The sequence below is a fragment of the Lepidothrix coronata genome, unplaced genomic scaffold, assembly GCF_001604755.1.
Source record: "Lepidothrix coronata isolate B3197 unplaced genomic scaffold, Lepidothrix_coronata-1.0 Scaffold2, whole genome shotgun sequence".
Lineage (NCBI taxonomy): Eukaryota > Metazoa > Chordata > Aves > Passeriformes > Pipridae > Lepidothrix > Lepidothrix coronata.
Window position 1 is genome coordinate 8,360,457 of NW_016690182.1, and position 21,937 is coordinate 8,382,393.

At 35.8% G+C, this 21,937-nt stretch overlaps 1 protein-coding gene across 4 annotated transcripts in view; it reads right to left on the reverse strand.

Moving 5' to 3' along the window:
- Positions 1-784: 784 nt before the first annotated feature.
- The window catches only part of DIAPH2 (diaphanous related formin 2), a 198,962-nt gene continuing 177,809 nt past the window's right edge, over positions 785-21,937 (reverse strand). For all 4 annotated transcript variants that reach the window (XM_017816014.1, XM_017816003.1, XM_017815993.1 and 1 more), the window contains one exon: positions 785-5,343. In XM_017816014.1, coding sequence (XP_017671503.1) covers positions 5,279-5,343 — 65 coding nt within the window. In that variant the 3' untranslated portion in view covers positions 785-5,278. The remainder of the gene's footprint in view (positions 5,344-21,937) is intronic.

A 21,937-nucleotide genomic window follows, 5' to 3' on the forward strand; every position in this document is an offset into this window, starting at 1 on the left:
TTCACTTTTTTCATGTTAATCCCACAAGAAAATAAACCCCTACTGCTTCATCATATATCAAATAGTGCATTCTAAGTGTAATTCAGTTAATTAAAAATAAAATGGTGCCTTTGACCATCCCTTGGCACATCTTTTCCACATACAAAAAGTTACTTGAGAAAAGTTGTATCAATATGGCTGATCATATTAATTAGAATTATATTTAAATAGAATTTTAAGTAAAATTCAATGCTTTCTACATATACTGTTATGTATTTCAGGTGCAATACATAGTTTTGAACGTAAAGGTCTGTCAAGTTTCTATTCTGTTAATTCACCATTTTGTGACTGACTGAATCAAATAATTTGGAAAACATCCACATTAAGCTGTCTGACTTACTATGTGTCTGTCTTAAAAGGTCTATACTGGAATCCAGTCATTTAAAATAAATATGGACCTATGGAATTTGTTTAGTGATTCCCTTTTATTGTTATTTTTGTAAAAATAAAATGGTATCACCATGATTTAATGTTGGGGATTTTAATTATATACTTGGGTTTTTTTATTATTTGTTTTTGAAAGTACTCTTTCATTGGAAAAGGCACCTTTGTCCCCAAATTCAAGTCAAATATACTTGACACCTCAGAGAAAAAAACCCACCAGAAATCCATAAAATGTCAATAAGCTAAAATGGAATGTAATTTCAGTGTGACAATTTTATATAATAAAACCAGGCTTGAGGTGATGGTACTCAATAGGTAATAATAATGATAAACAAGTAAAACATTGGTGCACCTAGAAAAATCATGTTATGTATATCTTTATTACAGTTTTCAGAATACATGGATTAACAATGGCCAGGCTGTGATTTCATCAAATTCCTATTTTAAACATTACATACAAACACAGAGCTGTTTAAAAAATAGAAATGCATGAGTTTTGTCACCTTTTTTTTTTAATCCTTTTTTGTTTTTGGCATCAGGAGTCCTGAGACTTCCAAAAGGGAAATCAAATGGTGCATGATAGCAGACTGCCTGAGCTGTAATAGGTTATTGTTCACATTCTGTGGCATATGTATCACCTCAAACAGTGCTAAAAGAAGCACTACAAGAACAAATCTTTCTCCTTTGCCATTCTCCTAATGACATCAGTGGGTGCCGAGTGACAGCTTGCAGGACTGCAGAATTCACAGGCTTACACAACTCCCTTCCTCGAGCACAAAAAGCAGCAACGTGTGATCTGAAACGGAGACACCTGAAGCTGAGGGATTTGGCTTTATCTGCTTTGAGTTTTGCTTTTTTTTATTATTTACACTTTGTGTGCATGCGTGGGCATGTGTGGAGACACCGCAGAAGAAGAGCTGTAGAGGTTTTCCTACAATACTTAATTAAAAATGAGTAACTTGCAAATACAGTATGGCACATCAGAGGTGGGCTTTACATTGCTGTATCACTTAGCACTTGTTCTGCCTGACCTCGCAGCAATTTGAAGGCAAACAGTAAAGTATAACTCAGCCAAGCCTTTGTTTAATGGAAAAGAAGCAATTTACATACATAGGTAAGTTTGCTCCCACATAACTATTACCAGCTTTAAACATTTACTAGCTAGATCATTCTCAGTATAGGAAGTACTAAATTCACCCATCAAAGCAGGATTTGCCTGAGGGATGCAAAAGCTGAACGTTGCAAAGTTTCTTAAACGAAAGCTATAGGAGGATTTCCAGCCAAACCTAAAACTCAGCCAGATTCTCAGGGCTTTGCAAACCGTTTGTATATTGTGGGATGAATTTAAAGTAGGTTACTAATGAATTGTGGCTTGGATAGAAACCATGAAAATATTACGTTTTTTACAGCATTTGTCTGAGGTAGTACATATACCACACACAAAAATGCAAAAATATACAGATATTCGTGACTATTTGCATATTACACAAGGGAACTATGGGAATGTTTGCATTTGTATCTGAATTTTCAAGAAGAACGGATAATTTTCGATAATGTTTTTCATATTGACCATGGTCAGCTAAAACCAGAACAAACAACGTAACAGTATTTCTGGGAATACTTCCTGGAGCTGTTTGTCAGTGCCCTCTGAGGCACCAGTTTTGTTTTGGCTTTAGCATCAGCTCATAATATGATTAACACCCAAACCAAACATCACTTGTGTGCTGGGAAAGGATATTTGTTGAATCACAAACAAACATACATGACAAACCGTGTTGCACTTTTTTTCTCAGTAAACTGCATGAAACTTGAGCAAAAAAAGTCTATAGTGTCTTTACATTTCTGATCTGTACAGCCAGTAGTTAAGCAACAGAGATGTATATTTGTATATGATTTAAACATTTCATTCCCATGACATTTGCAAATTTAGTTCAATTCATTGCAAAGGTAAAATTATCTTCCTCTTAAATAAACTAAGAAATGTAAACAGTGTAACATCATTAAAAAAAAAACTCTCTTCAGTACTTGTAACTGGTAAAATGTGAATGCAAACAGATGTGCTGGTATATTGTTAACATAATGTCTCAAAGGACATATAGTGAAACATAATTAGCAAGAAATTTATGTATGAACCCTCCAGCGATTTTCTTTCTGGGATTACTTTGAATACAAATATAATTTAACTGATATATTTCATTTTTTTAAAATTAGAAAATAAGGCAAGTGCATTTCTGAAAAAGGTGCTACTCTTCTACACTTCTAGATAAACATGTGACACCTCTGAAAATTAGATCAATAATAAAAACATTAAAAATATCTGCAATTTAATATAGACTGAAAAACTATCAAAAGACAAAGTGACCAGCATCAATTTCAGAAAATATTTTAGACTTCATAAATACGAGCACCCTATATTTACATAAATTATCTTCTAAACTAGTTTTCCTTGGAAAGACACTTTTGCCCTAACAGATATGTCCATTAAATTATATAAATGTTTCAAATATGAAAAAAATAGTAGTAAAATAGAAGCATCAGATGATGTTATTTTGGATTTGCCTTTTTTTTTTTTTCATAAGATTTGGTTCTTGAATATCTGTAGCCAGCTTTCACAGAGCTTTAAAAAAAAAAACAAACCATGGATATGAAAAACTTGTGCTCTAATAATTACTGCTACCGTATAAAGATTCTGTTCAGAGCTTTTGAGTTTTCATGTATAAAGATTACACCACTACTTGTAAATCCCAGTAAAATGTTACTTTCAAAATTTGAATTCTAATACACTATTGATTTATATAGACATTATGACCCTAATCCTTTAAACTGGCTTTGTACATTAAGCACATTTTTTTTAACTGTGAATTTAATAGTTCCATTTAGAAAAAAGTTATGCTTCAACACAAGGCTGATGTTGACCTTGCACAAAACAGGATATAATTCTTTGTATCTCTTACTGATAGACAGGGAGACAGAGTCCTGTCGCATGCTTTTTTATTTTTTTCCTGAAGTACCATAAAACTCTTTAGTTTGTCACTAAAAACCCTGAACAGTTCAGGGAGAAAATTAGTTGACAGTACACATTTCACTAGGCTTCAGTTGTATTCCTATGTTCAGAGCTACGGGCAAACCCCTTGTATTCTTTGAAGAAAAGTTTTGAAAAAAAAAAAAAAAAAATCAATACTAGATTGAAAAGGAGCTGTATCTTTTCTTACAATAATTGGATATGTAGTTTGAAACTGTGAGAATTTATCCCAAACTAGTCAGATAGTCTTAAAGGGTATCTCACGAGAGAAGCAAAAAGAACCTACTGTACAAAGACGCTTGGCTCAAGCAGTAGTGCAAAGGTACTGCCCCAGGAGTGAATGTTCCTCTAGAGCTACCAGTTTGTGCACAGAAAATCATGTGACACCTCACCTTCCAAACACTCTATATAACATCAGAAAAAAGTTCCCCACAACACCAGGCAATAAAAGTATTCATAATAATTTCATCAATCAGTGAAAAGCATTAATAATTTGAGAACAAGTGCCATCTACGACATCCTGATTTTTAAAAAATATCATAGCTGAGAAACATGTGAAGTAGTTCCACTGGAACTCCCACTTCAAGTCCTCCTTCTCATCAGATAAGCAATGAACCTTCAGTAAAAAGGATGGTGAAGGCTGACCCGAACACCAAACAGTCTGTACATTCAGCTGGAGTCTGGGGAGCAAAGGGAACTGTGGTTTCCCAGTGAGTGGCAGAACATACAGTGTCAGCTACTGGACTGACTGCTCACCTGAGGTACTGCAGTGCAAGGGGCCTGTATACAAAGTAGAATGGGAGGAGCTTCCCAAAAAATCAAACTGCTGCAATCATTGATCACTGCTAGAGAGTGCTCCAGGTAGGAAATTTGTTCTTAGCTGCTAAACTCTCAGCACTGAAATCCACCAGTAGAGATCCCGCTACATATTTTACCTGAGAAACAGAGGAAAAACTCAGAGGCAGTTTTGAATAACTTCGTAATGTAGCTTGTCTCTAAAAACCTACACAAAGGTATTTTTAGCATAATTAAAATAGGACAATCATATTTTCCCCCAAATAGCTTTATAAAGAATATATAAGTGCATAATTAGAAAAATTCTTCCTTAGATACAGTTAAAAACATATCCTGCCCTTGACATCATTTAATTTTGGTAAAATCCTATGCTCTGTTTTCTTTTCTTTTTTTTTTTTTTTAGCAGTGATAAGTAACTATACATCATCATATCACCAAAAGTGTAGATATGTGGTATATCCTACTTGCAGCTAAAACAGCTGAATCCACCAAGCTTTACATTGAGATAAGGTTTTTAGCAACCTGACTGGGGCTATGTGTTGCTTTTTTTATGGTTACAAAAAAGATTCTGATAATGTAGACCAGCTCATCTCTGAATTTATTAACATACAATTTTATTATTTTTTCCTTTCATGTTCAAATCAGAACTGCAAATGGAATCCACAGCTGTACTCTTTCAACAGAACTGTATTTTCTTACCCATATAAAACAAAACCTAGAAATCCCCAACTCCTTTCATGTGAGTTGCCAGCTTAAAAAAAAGGGGTGTAAAAACAAAAAAAAAAGAAAGAACATAAGAAAATAAGATATATATCCTACTGTTTAACACTGTTTACAGATCTTGGTAGTTGGGGTAATAAGATACAGTATGTGGATTATTTAGCAACAGCTTTAAAATTACATATTTTTACATCATCTCATTTAATCAATACCAGTATTCCTTTATGATCATTGCCAATTCATATGATAAACTCTTTCCAAAGTATATCCATTTAATTGTAAATAAAACAATTCATTAATTCTTTGGCATCAGAAGAATCATACAGCTGCAATTGTTCCATTGTGGCGAGAACGAGACCTTTCCAAAGTTACTCGTTTGTTATCTGTAACACAAAGAGAGGAAAAAACAAATCACCATAAGATTTGCAACACGGATAATGCAATGTCAAGAGGTTTTCAAACAGCCCTGAAAATCATTTCGAATGATATGTAAATAAGTAACTAGGAGACTGGATCAGAGAAGTTTCATACTGCAGCTGCCAGACTGAGTTCAAGAGTTCTGCAATCAGCAATAAATTACTTTCTTGATCAGAGAAGCTGGGTGATAAAAGCATTAGGAGAATCCTGAAACACAGTCCCCTTGGAAACAGCATACAATAACTAAAATTGCTGGATAAAAAATCTGTAAAATTTTATAAAGAATTTATGCACAAAAGCTCTGGAAAAATACATTTCAAGTTTCATAAGAATGCAGTGACCAGTGTGGTGGTGAGAAGCCACACAAGATGCTACAAGTACAAAAGCCTGAACACCATTCACTGTAATTTGGTGCAGAGTTAAAAATAGAACAGTTAAATCAGCCACTTCCTAAGCATTTCCTGATTGTGCAATGAGAACAACTTTTAGTATAAAATATTACACAGTAATTATTGCAATGAATAATAAATATGTCTCTATCACAGGAAAACAATCACCAAGTACCAGCCACACTCCTAAATGCCTTTAAAATAAAATTTTAAAGCAATGAATATACACATGCACAGACACAACAAGGGGCAGAAGATTAACCCCCACTTAGTTTTCTGGAGGTTTGGATCTTTTTTTTTTTTTGAATGTGGTCCTTCCATGTGAATTTTTTTTTTTTTTTTTTTTTTTGGAGGGGAAGGACTGTTTCTTTTGACATTGACTTTTCTGTTCTCTTATGTCACATTCAGGTTGCTGCTCTGCATCAGTACAGTGTCTACATTGCTACAGCATTAGGATGTCCCAATATAGGGCTGGAACTTCTATGCAGGACTGGAGTATTACAAACCAAAAACTTCAGAAGCAAAAAGTCTGACACACACACTGCAGGCAAACAGTTTTTCTCAGCTTTTTTCCAAAGGAGCTGATTTACTCTCTCTGCTTGCCCAGACTAGAACAGCCTGTGCCACTTGTGCTGCTGGAGGAGGCTGAGCTTGGGTCAAGCTGAGGGTTCAGCACAAAGCACAAAATCCCAGCAATCTGGGATCCCAGCAGTGAATGTAAATACCTGCAGGGAGGGTGCCAAGAGGCTGGAGCCAGGCCCTTCCCAGTGGTGCCCAGCTGGAGGACCAAAGGCAATGGGCACAAACTGAAACACAGGAGGTTACTCTGAACTAGAAGAAACACTTTCCTATTGTGAAGGTGACTGGGCACTGGAATAGATTGTCCCAGAAGGTTGTGGAGTCTCCATCCTTTGATTTTCAATCCTTGTCTAGACACGGTCCTGGACAATTGGCTCTAACCCTGCCTGAGTAGTGGGTGGCCAAGAAGACCCTCCAGAGGTCCTTTCCAACCTCAACTATGCCATGATTCTGTTCCAACCTAACAAAGGTAGAGATGGTCCAAGTACATTAATAAGGATCTGGAGAAGAAAAAGAAAGTCATCTCTGTGATCTGTTTCTGGACAAAAAACAGAGGCTGCCTGTGGAGACTGAAAGGGCTCTGCAAAATCAGCCTTCCCTCTCCCTGTTCAGTGGAAGTGTCTCCAATGCTATAGGGAATTAACGGCTCCTTTAGCAAGATTATTAGTTCTTTTTATAGTTCTGCCTTGCCTCCTTTTCCTAATGAATCTATCCATGCATAAACTATTCAAATTACCCTAAGTCAATCTGTTTTGCACGGGAATAAATCTCTACACTGGTTGCAGTGTCACTAGACACTGGAAATTAAAGCACAAAAATGCTAAAACTCAAGAAGGAAAGTTATCAACTGAAATGTGCTGCTGCTCCTCCAAGACAGTGATTCATAAAGAGTCTAGTGATACTTGCTCTCAGTGGGGAGAAGTGCCTTCACCACTAGACTATTTCTTGATATAATTTCAACACTTTCAACTGTACAGGTTAAAAACAGATTAAGAGATTCTAAGAACTGTTGATTTGTTTTATTGGGTTTTTTAAGATTTTGTCTTTTCAGGTTTTTTTTTTCATCATGGTAGAGACAAACATTTTCTGCAAGTGACAGTTCAAATTCTCCTGTAACTGCAAACCTTCCCCTAGATCAGGTTGCTCCAAGCACTGTCAAAACTGGCCTTCAATACTTCAAGGGATGGGGTATCCACAGCTTTTCTGGGCAACCTGTGCCAGTGCCTCACCACCCTCACAACAAAGACTTTCTTCCTAATATTTAATCGAAACCTGTTCTCTTCCAATTTAAATCCATTCCTGTAAGCATAAGAAATCACAACCAATAAAAACCACAGTACTAGGGGAGAGGGAAATGCTTTAGCAAAAACTATACTTTGAGAAATGTATTTTTCCTTTCCTTAATGCTCCATCCTTACTTCTGTTATTAAAAGAGAAGTCGCAATAGCTGCAATAGATTTATTAACTCAGTAGCTTGTTATCAACATAGAGCTCAGTTATATTAGGAGGAAAATAAATGGTACTTTGCAGAACTGCAATACTAAGATTAAGTGACTTTTTCATTTCATTTTCTCCTTATCCACTCTTCCAGGTAGTAACTTTATGCTCTCCTAATTATAAAACCTTATTTTTTATGAGCAATCAATGCTAGTAATAATATAGATGTTGTGCAGTCAAATGGATTGGTCATGACACTGAGATATCTGATAATGGAAAAAGACAGAGTCTATAAAACCATACCTCAAAGGTACTTGATTGGAATTTGCATTATCTTGTAACAAAAAAAGTTCTCTCTTTGACAGCCCTTATAGTTAAATTATAATAAATTATAAACTGGTATCTTAGCTTTGGCACCTTAGTTGACTAAATCTCCTTTTTTCCCCTCCAGAATAACCTCCCCAAGGTGAAAGAACTGACCTTCCCACAGCTGACAATAATAAAAACTCAGAGAAAGAAGGTACCAGTTTGAGTTGCCTTGAAAATGATCATATGAAGAAGTTAGAACTTTTAGCAATGAATAAAATATTTAAAATTTCATCTTTTTGGAATGGTTTTGACTGTGCAAAAGATGCAGAAATGCATTCTGTAAGGGAATTTGCATGGCCTGTGCCTTTGGGAATCAATGAAAGCCTTTACATCAAACATTTATTTCTTCATTCATGTAAAATTTTGTTCACTAGGAAATCCTACTGAAACACATCTTGTTTTCATGAGCAACCAAAGGAAAAATACTCATGCAGACCCAAGCACTTCACAAAGTACCACAAACATAACATGGAAAACAGTCAGAAAAGCAAGATAATTTCCTATATGTACGGAATGATTACACAAAAAATGAGTAACCTGGTCATTTCAGTATGTTTTAAAAGGATAAACTGTCAAAGCAAATGACAATTCCAAGGAGCAAACACTGCATCTGTGATAATGAGGACACTGACATTTATTCTTTAGAAAAAGGTGAAAATTTGATTGTCACTTTACAAGTAACATTTTTTTCTCATTGAAATAACTAAATATTTTCTACAGAGTGTCATTGATTAAAATTGTGACAAGTTAGGTTAAACTCAAATCACTTCAGCCTGGGCAGCCTCTGGTTTCCTCCTTGAGCCATCTAAGCATAGGGAAAACTGAAGCCAACTTACAATATCGTTTGATGTAACAGCCTATCATCAACTGCTTTGAGGAACAACCTATGACAAGAATTAACTTTATCATTTTCCTTTATGGACTGCATGCACCTTCATCAGCTTTAGCTTAACAACGAAAGGTTCCATTTGGAAAATGGAACTTACAGAATGTCAGGCAGAAGCAGAACTGATACAGTGTAAAACAGCAGGGAAGTCCTTCCAGCTCAGCACCTCTTTAGCAGCCACAGCTGAGCACTGTTCCCTGCACTGCCTGGCCTGTCCCTCTGCCATTATTAGAGACACCAACTGAGAAATAAGCCAGGCAAGGAAATTAAGAGCTTCAAAACTGTCGATGCTGTCCAGAGCAAAATCCTTTTGAGAAACAACGCCTTGTGAGAAAATGGCTCTCCTAACCTCAATTCTGTTGAGATTCAACCCATCTCTGTGAGATTTGATTTCAAATTGATCTTTCAAAATGTATGGCCTATATATAAAAAAAATACAGCAATAAGGTAAAAATCAGTTATGGGAGAAATACAGCCAAAATAACACCTCAGAAAGGACTCTGAAATAGCACTTTTCAAAAGATCTTTATTGCAAAGAGATGAAACAAGCAAATAAAATAGTTTTCTAACAGTTCAGGGAAACGGTACTGTTAATATGCTTTCTTTTAATCTTTTAGCATTTAAAACACTCTTATTTCAACCTCAACAGGCACCCTACACATGCCTGGAAAATTCTGAACTAGACCCTTTATAACAATCACATTGGGTCATTTTACATTCATTTTGATTTTATATTTTTGAAACCAAAAATGAGAACAGATCAAGTGATATCACATCCCTGTTCTCAGCTTTTTTTTCCTAAACAGAATCTTGAATTCATGACAATCAAACTTAAATGACAGCTAAAAAGGTTATTTTAGCATCAATTTCAAAGAAAACATTGAGTTTTCAAGCAAACCGTGTAGCTGTGAGGTCAAATTCTATAAATCCTGTTTTATTTTGGTTTAGGTCCAACCCAAGACTTTCATGTGAAAGATGAGTGATAACCTGAGCTTATAAATGTTATGATGGAGAAAAAGAAACTTACCCTTATGCCAAAAAAAAGCAGCTTTTTGGTGTGTGTTTTGTGTGTGGTTTTTTTTTTTTAAGCCCCCAAATCAAGATAGTGCAGCTGAAACATTAATTATAAAGGCATCATGTGTTGATATAATAATAATAATAATAATAATAATAATAATAATAATAATAATAATAATAATAATAATAATAATAACAATAATATCCCATATCTGGTTAGTGGGATGTTTACCAGTATATTGATCTGTAAGGTGTTGAAGGGTAAGAAAAGGTTTTAGAAGAAACAAGGAGGAAGAAAAAGCTTTAAGGAGAACTGTAAAACCTAGAAGGATCTCTCTAAAGACTGGATGGTTCCTCCTCAGAAAAAGGCAGAAACAGACATCTCCTGAGTTATTTCAGAAGTCTGGAGTGTCGTGTTCTGTTCAAAAATATTTGCTTCAAAGCTGTTTGTCATTTAGGTAACACACAGCACCTTTATTTTAAGAAAGTTTCCGTACTATTCTTTGTGAACAGTTCCTCTTTGAAAGGATATGTGGCTGTGTGGATTCTCTTTAACTTGCTAAATAAATTTGTTAATATCCAGGAGCACCGCAGTACAGAGCCAGGTCTAAAATATGGAGAGTTAAAAAAGTTAAGCCCTGACACAAAGGAGTTTTACTCAGATTAAAAGGGAACAAAGACATGTCTAATCTTTCTGCTGCCACTCAGACCCAGCTTGCTGGGCACTGTTAATTGTAGCCTTTGAGTCGTAGGAAAACGCAGAACATCAGTAGAAAACCCATTTATTTACGTTCTATGTGCTAGACATAAAAACGCTTTAAAAAGGAATAATGTGAGAAGTTATAATGCTAAATGGCATGTGTGATGACATTTACCAGCTCAGAGCAATCCAGCTGTGACCACAGTCTATACAGTGTGGGGACACAATAAAAGGAACATTTTTGCAATCAAAATTGAGGGTATTGGCCTTCTGTATCATAATTCCAAAAAATAAATAAATGCTTACCCTCTTTAGAGCTGAAGTTTGGTATTTATAGGATAAAAATGGATTTATAAACCCCATTTTCAAGTAATCAGTTTAAAATAAATTTTACTACTGCTTATTTCAGGCCTTAAAGACTTAAAAAAAAAAAAATTGGCCCAATAAGATAAGATTCCTTAAACCTTTAAGTGATCTATTTAATATTTTAATTTGACTTTGCTTTCTTTGTTAATAGTACCACTTGGGATATGCAGTGAAAGCTCTTCCACAAGAGTTGCAGCAGAAAAGCCTTAGCTGGAGACAACACATGCCTGCCTCAGGGGTTACAAGACAAATCAATCTATTTTTCTCCTTTGCTCCAAGGGTAATTGGCCTTTAAAATTACAGAGAAAAATAGGCCCTCATGTCAGTACAATGCAGGCACGTATACAACCATTTTCCATTTCTTTTTCAGTTTGAATTCTCAGCTGAGAACTAAACTTATAAAGGTGGGAAAATAAAAAGAAGATGAAGAGGAACGATTGCATCAGTTCAAATCCCTTCCAATAACAAGCAGCACTGTGACCAGCATTTGAGTCTGGAATTTACTGAAACCTGCTATGAAAAGCTGCCAGTATATTTTTATTCTTGATTGTGATAAAATTTACTTGAATTTTTGTGATGGGCTGTACCACTGGCATTCATGGAGATTTGTCACAGAATTTAGTTAAGCGGAGAAGTTCTAATTATTGCTTCATTTCCCATAAAAGTCTCACAAAGTAATACTGATTTTTACCTCATTCTTATGAAATTGCCTTTTTCAAGGAGCAATCATGGCTATGAATATCGCTACAATCCTTCTAGTGTGCTACACACATAATCACGTATAAATACAGTTTCAGACTCTGAATACTGTTAAATTGTATAAAGTAAATTTTAACTTGCCTAATAAATTGTTTCATAGCAGTGAAACTCAGATGATAGCCTTCATAGTTTTCTGATTGCCATGAAATCTGATTTGCAACACATTACTAATTTAATACTTTTAATAAGTAATTGTCATGTGAAAGTATTTCCCAGTGCATAAAGATGAGCAATCAGCTAAACTATAATTGATATATAAAAACAACAACAAAGTTGAAAATAGTCAAAACAACTTAGTATTTTAAAAACATTACTAATATTCTCTTGAAACAGAGTCTTGAAACCACTAAACCTTTAATGTGAACTTGCTCACTGGGAGCGTGTATACAGGTGTAAAGCAATTATTAGATTTGATATCTGAATGAACTCAGGTTCCCATTAGAGCCTGAATGCTTCAATGACCCTATTATTTTCCTTCCAATGCTCCCAGACCTGATCAACTTAATTATTCTGACTAGTGAAACATTTAGGACATGAACGTATGATTTGCTTTAAACCAAATGAGACAAATGAAAGTACTTTATAAAATAGCATAAAAAAAGGAACAAGACACGTGATGTGATGTGTCAAATCCTGGAAGAAGGTCAGGACCAAGTAACAGTAACAAAGAAACAGACAAAAAGATCCACTGCAATAAAACCACATTTATTCACATATTTCCCCCCTTGAAATTCTAATTTGTAACCTTTACTGTATCTCCTGTACAGTGAAAATCAGAGAGGTGAAACAGATTTCAGAGAGTAAATAACCTATGTCTGCTTCAGTACTGAAAGTACTGAAAACACAGAGATTGTGTCTCTCCTTTCATGACTACATATACACTTTTAGCAGTTGTCCAAAAGTAAAATTAGAGCCTCTACTAAAAAACACTTCATGTCAGAGAGGATAGATTTGCTGACATAAAAGAGGTTGTTTCCCTATTTTAATTGTACCTACTACTTCAGTGCTAAGGAAAAGTGTGTGACATTGCAAAAAATATGTATTCACATTTTAAACAGACTTGGCCTGATGCTAATCCATGATGTTCTTCATAAATAATGGAATTTAAAATGGCTTCCAAAATGTCCTATTCCCAGCTCCCCTATTAACACTATCGCTCTCACAATTCGTATGTGCCTTGAAAGTAAGTTGACTGTGAGGTTACAAACAGGACAAAGAAATAAAGACAGTAATAGGTTCTGAACTCCAAGCATACAAGCAGCCATGAAGTTTACATCTTCTCATCCCACTGCATTTGTCCTTAAAAAGAATCAAACTGACATCCAAGTGGTCCCCTTGCCCCTCGCCTCCTCTCACTAATGATATGTAATGGCTGCTGAGCCTGCAATAAACGTGTTTATGTCCAGCCACATTGCCATCATTTTACATTCTAATCTGATACTTTTAAGAAAGAAGGAAGTCGCGAGAGACCAGCACCAGCTTGTGCTGAAGGCACTTCTTGACATCAGCCTTCACTTCGCACTTCAAATGGAAGGATTCGATTTGACAAAACGTACGGAAAGTCAAGAGAGAAGGCTCTTCACCTCTTCTCCGAAACTGCCTGATAGAAGTCAATACCAATCCCTTTACAAAGTTACAATCAAAAGCTGACAGATGAAGGTCAAAGGGGAAGCTTTCTAGCTATTCCTTACAATATTTTATTAAAGAGCGGCGTAAGGATGTGTTTGCCTCGCCAGGATCACCCCACCTCCACTTCCCATTTTTATCAGTTAGCAGTTCAAATACTGCAGTTACATCTCCCATGTACAGCTGCTTTATCCTCTGCATAGGACATGAAAGTAATGAACTCAAAGACAGTGGAAAATGAGAAAGCTCTCTTTTCTCCAAAGGAAATTCTTTCAAAACAGGAGTTGGGTAACACTCCTGAAAAGCCAAGTATTTCCTGGTGTTTCATGTAAACTGGCTACCATAGTTTTTCTCCATATCCAGATAATGACAATATTCCTTGTAGCCTGCAAAAGTCAGTCTCCTGTATTTTTTATGCATTAGAAAAAAAATTCTCTTTATATATACATATATAAAAAAAAACCCACTCTGCAATAACTTGTAGTCTACATGTAAAATGAAATATTTTAAATAATACACTAAAGGCAGAATATCCATAATTATTTTTTGATTAAATAAAATATCAGCATTTTTTATTCATGGCTGGGTTAACATTTACAATTCAGCATTTTGCAATATTTAAATGGCATTGAATATGCTATGAGAAAACTTAAAACTACATCACTCCTGTATGACCGGCTGGCACAGGCTATAGCCTTCTGTGCCCATCTGCACCTTCACTGCAGAAATTAAAGAAAAGCTCCTGTTTGAGCCTGGCAAGATGATCTCACCACTACCTGTTCCTTCTTTACACACCCCAACTGACAATAACTAGATCCTGCATGTGACTTTTACTATAAATTATTTGCACCAAAGGCATGTGAATGTGAAACTGTTGCTTATTAAAATAATTCATACAAGGAAGTAATTTAGACTATATATGGCAGGCTCTGAAGTAAAATATAATAACTTTTAGGGACTTGGGAGTCTAATTTCTTTCTTGGCTGAGCACAGACAACTTCATTATGATTCAATGTGAGACCCTGGTGCTCACATAAAGCAGAATTTGACCCTTTATATTCATATAAAGAATAAAATTACAGAAGCAGTTAATGCTGGGAGGGGGCAGCAAGTTTTCACTAAATAGCTCAAGACAGTGTCTATTTATTAGTACTTGTATCTGAGGAATGCCTTTTTCTAAGGCTTTCTGCGCTATTTCAGCAACAACTCTCTCAGATTAGTGGATCACAAAAATTAACACCGGATCACTCCAAAATCCTAATCTCTATTGCTTGAAAAACATCTTTCACTGTATCCCTTCCCCTTCAAACAGCTCCTTCTGCCACACCAGTAAGGAGCTCGGAGGAGGAAGGGCGGGTGCCTCCAGATTTCACAAATGCAGCTGTTACTCAGACACTTCCTAAGAACCCACAAGTATTTCAGGGCTGCCTTAAGAGCCCTTTTGTAAAGACTAAGAGACAATGATGTTCAGGTGTACTATTGCTGTCTGCTTTTTAAAACTAGTTTAAAAACTCCAGGGCTTTTTATAAGCATACATCAAAATATTTTTTCCAAACGAGTGGCTACATAAATGAATTCCTACTTAGAAAAAAAAAATACAGTTATATAAATATGGACAAAACTTTTCAGAAGCAAAATACCTATATACACTAACTTCTTTCTGAGGTCAAACTTTTCTGCAGATGCATAACTACAAACCTTTCCTTTACTCAACAATGAGCTGTGACAGTGCTGATAGCCTGTATTATGTATTATAAATAAACCTTAAAAAGTATTATGTGTATTAAAAGCAAGGCAAGGTCTGGTTTGATAGACACGAAAGAACACGGCCTGTTAGTGACAAAAATATGTAGCAAGTTCTCAGAGTGAGTTCCAAAAGTTTTAAATAACAATTTCACTTTAATATAGAGCTAAAAAGAAGTTAAGCTCTTCTAACTGCCCAAAATTTCATCATCCCACTATTTGTACCAAAAATGCCCTTGAGGTCACCAATTAACTGATGATACATTATTACAACTCAAAAGTGTTGCACTCTGGACAAATGTCAAAACTAGAAAACTAATTGGAGCATTTCAGCTGTTCAACACCAGAGTTATAAACTTTTATGAAATTGCCATTTGCAAAAGGAGCTCCAGGGTGAGCAAAGACAAGGTTGATTATCCCTGGTTTTGTCAGGTGTGAGACAATCTTAACATTGCTTACACATTTGAAAAAATATTTTGTTAAAATACCTGCATGTGGACTTTTAAGCACTTTTAATTGAAATTAACTTAGACCACAACTCAAAAGTAGGTAACAGATGAATGAGTAGAAGTATTTTACATGAGTTTTTAATTATAATTGATTCAATAAGAATTCTATCCAAATGCTAATGCTGGCATTGTTAATAAGAATAAACATATTTTTACAAAGATGAATGCTAAGAAAGCAAAATGATACAATGTGTTGGCTACACCAGAAAATTACTCCTTCCTTCAGAACTTCAGGTATCACCTCCTCTTAAATTACATGCTCATCCAAAAAGTTTCTGGCAATATCCTATAGTCTTTTCTCCTGGAAATCTTAGATAAACAGATTCCTCTCTTCCCCTTTTGGTGTTAAACAAGTTTATCTAGTTACCTAATCTTAATAAAGATAACATAGGATGCTGTTTATGGACACTCACCTGTTTGCTGACTGTTGCCAGGGCAGTCTGGCTTCCCTGCAGCTTCACTGACCCTCTTGCTTGCTGAAGAACTCCAGCTACACTGTGTTGGAAAAATATACTCCTACAGCTCTGCTGAGCAGTGAGAATGGCTCTTCTATGCTTTTAGGTCTCCCTTGGTCACTGCATTGTTTCTGAAAGTTAAACTACTTCATATTAATTGCCCACAATCCTCCTGTGTTTTCTGACCTCTTTGTCAGTTATTAATTTCCTTAGTACATTATCTATCAGTTATTCTTCCCAGACACACTAAACTTACACTATGCTAAAATTCTCTTTAAGATGACACTGATACCACATTCCAGTTTCCTCACTGATAATTGAAAATGAGCTGCATAAATAACTGTGAACAGGGGAACTGAGAATTATTGAGCAGATCCTACTCTGAGCAGGAATACAAAATCATCTGTATTTTCCCAACTCTTGTGCAAGCCAGATAACAAAAATTCTAAGTAAGAAAGACAGCCATAGGGAATCCTGTATTTCACCCTTTTGTTTAGCTAATAAACAGTCACTAGATGCTTTTGTCACTTATTTATGCTCCTGTCAGCAAGAACTTGAAGGACAACATACAGCAAAGGACTGGTTAAATACCTGATGAAGACAGAAAGGAAAAAAAAAAACCAACAAAAAAACCCCAAATGCTTTCCTTTAGTTCCTTAGTGGGAATAACAAGGTCAACCTCATTGCTCTTACTGTTTGTTTAAACCTCCTCTCCCATTCTCAGTCTTTTTCGTTACAGAACATGAAACAACTACTACGCAGACCCTTCAAATATTTTTTGAGTCCTCCAACAACTTTTTCTCCACACTGAACCCACTCTACTTATACACCTGGTTTTGCTTTGCTGTGCAGGTGAATCAGCCTCATTTTTACCTGCTCTTCCCTCTCAGTATTTTCAGAAGATGGCTATAGAGCCTTTCTTCCAAAAGTTTTGGTGGGCATCCACAGCACTAGGTCAGCATCCCACCCTGCCCCGTGTGCTCCAAATCCTGGAAAACAATGAGACAATCACTCTCTCTTTCTCTTTCCTGATGCACTGGGACTAAACCAGCCCACTTGAAGAAATATATTCACCTTCACTTGGGCTGGATGGGAAGCAGTAACAACACCTTACACAAAGAAGCTCAGGAAGATTTTGGAATTTAAATTCTGCTCTTCACCCTCCTTCAGACTGAAGTGACAGGAGGGAAGGATAAGGCAAGGGGAGCTTGGCTGTGTATGAGGGAGCAGAACAGGCTCAGAAAAGATCAATGCTGAGAGTGCAGAAAAAGGAGCAAGTCATTTGAGGACAAATCTTGGTCTTAAGCATCTCCCAAACACGGAGGTCCTGATTTGCTAATAAGGATGAGGGTTGCTGGGTAATCTTTTTCACTGTTACATGGAAGAGACTTTAGAATCCCAAGTCACCTCTTAGATGTCTTTGGCCTTAAAAACAATGTTTTGTATTGCAAAATAAACATTATTTTTCTTTCTATTTTTTTTCCATTTAGAAATCTAGTTTACAGTACCATTCCAAAACTAGATTTGCCATACAAACAAAGAAATTATGAATTTGGGTGAAAGAAAACAAAGTCAGGAGTTTCTCTCTGGGGTGGGAGAGAAGTAGGAACTTACACAGGTTTTGCTGCCAGATAAAATGATTAGGAAAATACATCCTTAGTGCCACTAAAATAACATTAGTCCATCAGATATTTTTTGCCTAAAGCTGGCAATGTCCTTTAGAATTATGTTTTGCTGTGTGTAAACTGTTTTAACTACAAGCTCCTTCTATTTCATCTGAGGGAATATTTTTTCATGCTCGAACTAGTTCCATCTTCAGAAATAACTAAGTCAGTGTGTTAACAGTTTAAACCCATTTGTGATTCACTGGGCACTGTGACCTTTTAACTATCACCCACCTTTTCTCTGTACTGTCTTATAACTCCCAAAGCCAAGGAATTCTGTTTGTTTTAAAGCCAAACAAAAGAAAATCATGACCAGCTTGTCCACTGTGCACCAGGAGCAGAGTGACTCAGATTTCAGAGCTCACAATGTTTTGTTGAATTAAACACTTGATCAAAGGATACGTTATCCTTTTTGTTTGTATTCTCTTTAATTAGATTTTCTAGACAGAGTTTTCAATGAAACAGAACTGAGACTTTGCTGGACATTGATGTTAATTCCTGCTGATGTCCAAGTACTTCCCTTGCCTTAGATACTCAAGGAAACAATGATGTAAACTTAGACGAAAAAAACCAGACATTTTTGAGGCTAGTTCATCAGCTGTTTGTCATGAATGTAAAAAACTCCCCCCCAAAACGCCATTACCAATTTTCTCCAATATTCCAACCAAATAGTTCAATAGAAAACAGCAAAAAACTCCAACAAGTAAATAAAAGAGAGCCTAACAACTTGACGTGCAAGTTTGCTGGGCTTTGGATACACAAAAACCTCTCTAGAGACTTTTTTTTTGTGAGGATGGGGACTTTTTAAAGTAGATTTTTTTTTAGAATTATGAAATTCACATCTGTGATTTTGGAATTTCCTATTCAGCAGTAACAGAAAAGCAAACTGTAGATGAAAAATTTTCCAAAGCTTTACTACAAAGTTTGTTAAAGAGATTTTTTTTCATAAAGTATGCAAATCTTGCTACTTATATTCCAAGAGTTCTACTGACTCAGTTTAAGGCAAATAACTATTTCATAAAACAGCATCTTGCAAAGGGCTGAAAATGATATCTACAGTACAGAAGGGAAAAAACCCAAGGAAGAGAAATACTCTGAAGTATGCAAAGTATTTTCATATGCCTTTTTAATTTTTTTTTACAAGAATACAGTGAAATACTTTTGGAATGACAGATGCATGAGCAGTAAAAAAAGAGTCAAAGTGCTAAGTGCCATTTGATTTATTGTATTTGTTTTGATTTATAGTTCAAAACCAAGCCTTATGTTCTTCAAGCCCAGCACAGCATGAGACAGCCATAATGTCTGCAAAGTCCAGTGGGAAGGATTAGCAAATGTCACGATACCTTTAGGGCACAGTAGATCCTTAAAATAGGTAATGATTCAAGAGTTTAAACAGGAAAAGTACAGCGGGGTGCCTTGCAAAAAAAAATCTGCATCAGGCTGAAAGGTCTATAAACTTAAGCTTAATGATGAGCAAACTAAAAGGTCACTGTGCATTGGTGGATGTTCAGTGGCAGTGGTTTGATGTGACTGATAAAATCATTTCTCTGTCCAGAAAAAGAACTATTAAAACAGTTTGAGTCACATGGCGTCTCTTTAAAAAGATCATCCCTTTTCTTCTACCTTATCACACACGTATGAACAAATCTGCTCATGGAAGGGACCGTCCAAAAATTAAATAAAAATGCCTTATAGGCTTTAAAATAAGTTTTCATGCTTATTTATGTGTACATAAATGTATATTTTAGAGAAACAATCACTTATGCCTTTTAACATGCAAAGTTTCACTGGAAAAAAAAAAAATGATACAGTAGTTTTTCTCAATAGCTGATATCCATTACTTCTGATTTTTATTTAACACAGGTAATCACCTGTATGATGTCTGGAAATTCATAAGCTTTGTGATAATCCAGTCCAAATGGTTACCATCTATCACGTGTGGTCCTTTGAACACTGATTAGAATCACAGAATCAATTGGGTTAGAAAAGACCTCCGAGATCATCAAGTCCAACCCTTGATCCAACACTGCTGTGGTTACCAGGCCATGGCACTGATGCCACATCCAGTCTCATCCTAAAAACCTCCAGAGACAGTGAATTCACCACCTCCCTGGGCAGCCCATTCCAATCTCTGATCACTCTCTCTGTAAAAAATTTCTTCCTAATATCCAACCTAAACCTCCCCTTGCAGAGCTTAAGACTGTGCCCTCTCATCCTGCTGCTGGTTGCATCTGAAAACAATTATAATTTTGCAGTTTAAAGACATTACTAAACCTAAAGACATTATTAAATCTAGTAAATATTTAAGCTTCAAAAACAGTCTCAGAGCATTTAAAAAATCTTTGCCACCTGAAATCTGAATAAAAAGATAAAAGTCTAAAAATGTTCCCAAAAAGTTATAAAATTAATAATAAATGAAATTCTGATAAACTAAGTGAAGAAACAGAACCTTTCCCTTAAAAAATCCCACTGAAATGGAATATTGAACAATTTTCAACACTTTTCCCAAAATGTTTTTGAAACCTGCTTAGGGCACCTATAGATTTTTTGTAAGCAATATGGCTTCAGCAAATTCTAATTTTTCTCAAAATACATTACTACACAAAATAAAAATTCTTACTCCTTAGAAAGATTCTTAAGACCTAACATAATTTTCATTTTTTTCTTGGATGCTCCCCATTCAGGGGCATCCCTGTCAGCTTTGCAGATGAGGCAGGTGATAGCAGGGGAGTATTTTGTGCAACAGCTGCTGAGAACATGAGTTTCATTCTCATTTTTCTTCACTAGATCTCTCAACTTTAATGAAGGGGTTAACAGCATACTGCAATATTTTATTAGGAAATATCTATGTGCATTTGCATTAACTTTGTACACTCCTGTGTTACTTCTGAGTCTCTTCTCAGAAGAGAGATTTTGCTTGCAAACAAAGTATTTTCTCAAATAGTTTTACTTCTATTATTTTCTTTCTGCTTCATAAGACAAAGTACAGAAGGTTAAATCTGTTGCTAAATGTCCATCTCTTCACAGAATAATAAGGAGATGGGATAGTTTCAGAGTCTTTGCTGAAACCAAAATAAAGCAACAACAACCTTGAGGGCTTCATTTTTGTGGGTAAATGAGGATACTTAAAAGGTAGATTTTAACTGCAGTTTGCCAAGGGCTAACTGATAAGATTCATGACAAAGATAAGACTGTTTTGCATATTAAATTCTGTCACCAACAACCCCTCAGGTTTCTAAAAAAAAACAAACAAAGAAAAGAAGGAGGATCTTCACAACAATTTATCACAGAGAAAGAAATTACACCCCACCGAGCCCATTTCCTCCCAATATTACATTTTGAAGCCTCTAATGAATGCATAACATTCACACTTTTGAAAATGACACATTAGTTAACTTGTAGAGTTGTAAAATACACATTTACAATATAATTTTACCAAAGCTGTTTAACAAGACAATCCAGCCACTCCGGAAAAGAAAGGTGAATTTATGGAAGAGTGATGAATGGGAGAAGTAAATTGAGTTCTGTGCTATATGTAAGGCTGGTAGGAGTATAAAATAACAGCAGTGGGAAAATATTTGGGTCTATACTGCTGACAGTCTGAGCAAACAGAGCTGTGGCTGCAACAGGAGGAGGGGGCAGTCACAGAACAGAGCAGCAACAGAACAGCCTTCACCTCCCCGAGGTACATTGGGGAAATGTCACATTGGACTGTTACACAGAGATCAATCTTGTCAACATTACTGGGGACCATCCCATGGAGCAGCCCAAAAGTGAAAAGACAACCTTGAGGCTGATCCACAACAGCTTTTAGAGGATCTATTTTACAGTCCACCACGTAACCACTTGGCACCATGACTTAACATCTCTGCAGGAGCAAAACCACATCAAATATTGACTGGTTCTGTTCGACTTGAAAAAAAAGGCCTATATTAAAACAAACAAAAAACCCACCTCCAAACAAAATAAAATAATAATAAAAAAGTTGTCTAAAAAGTTAAGGAATAGATTATTTACCTTTTACAGATGCCATGAGGAATGCTACAACACACCCCTATTTA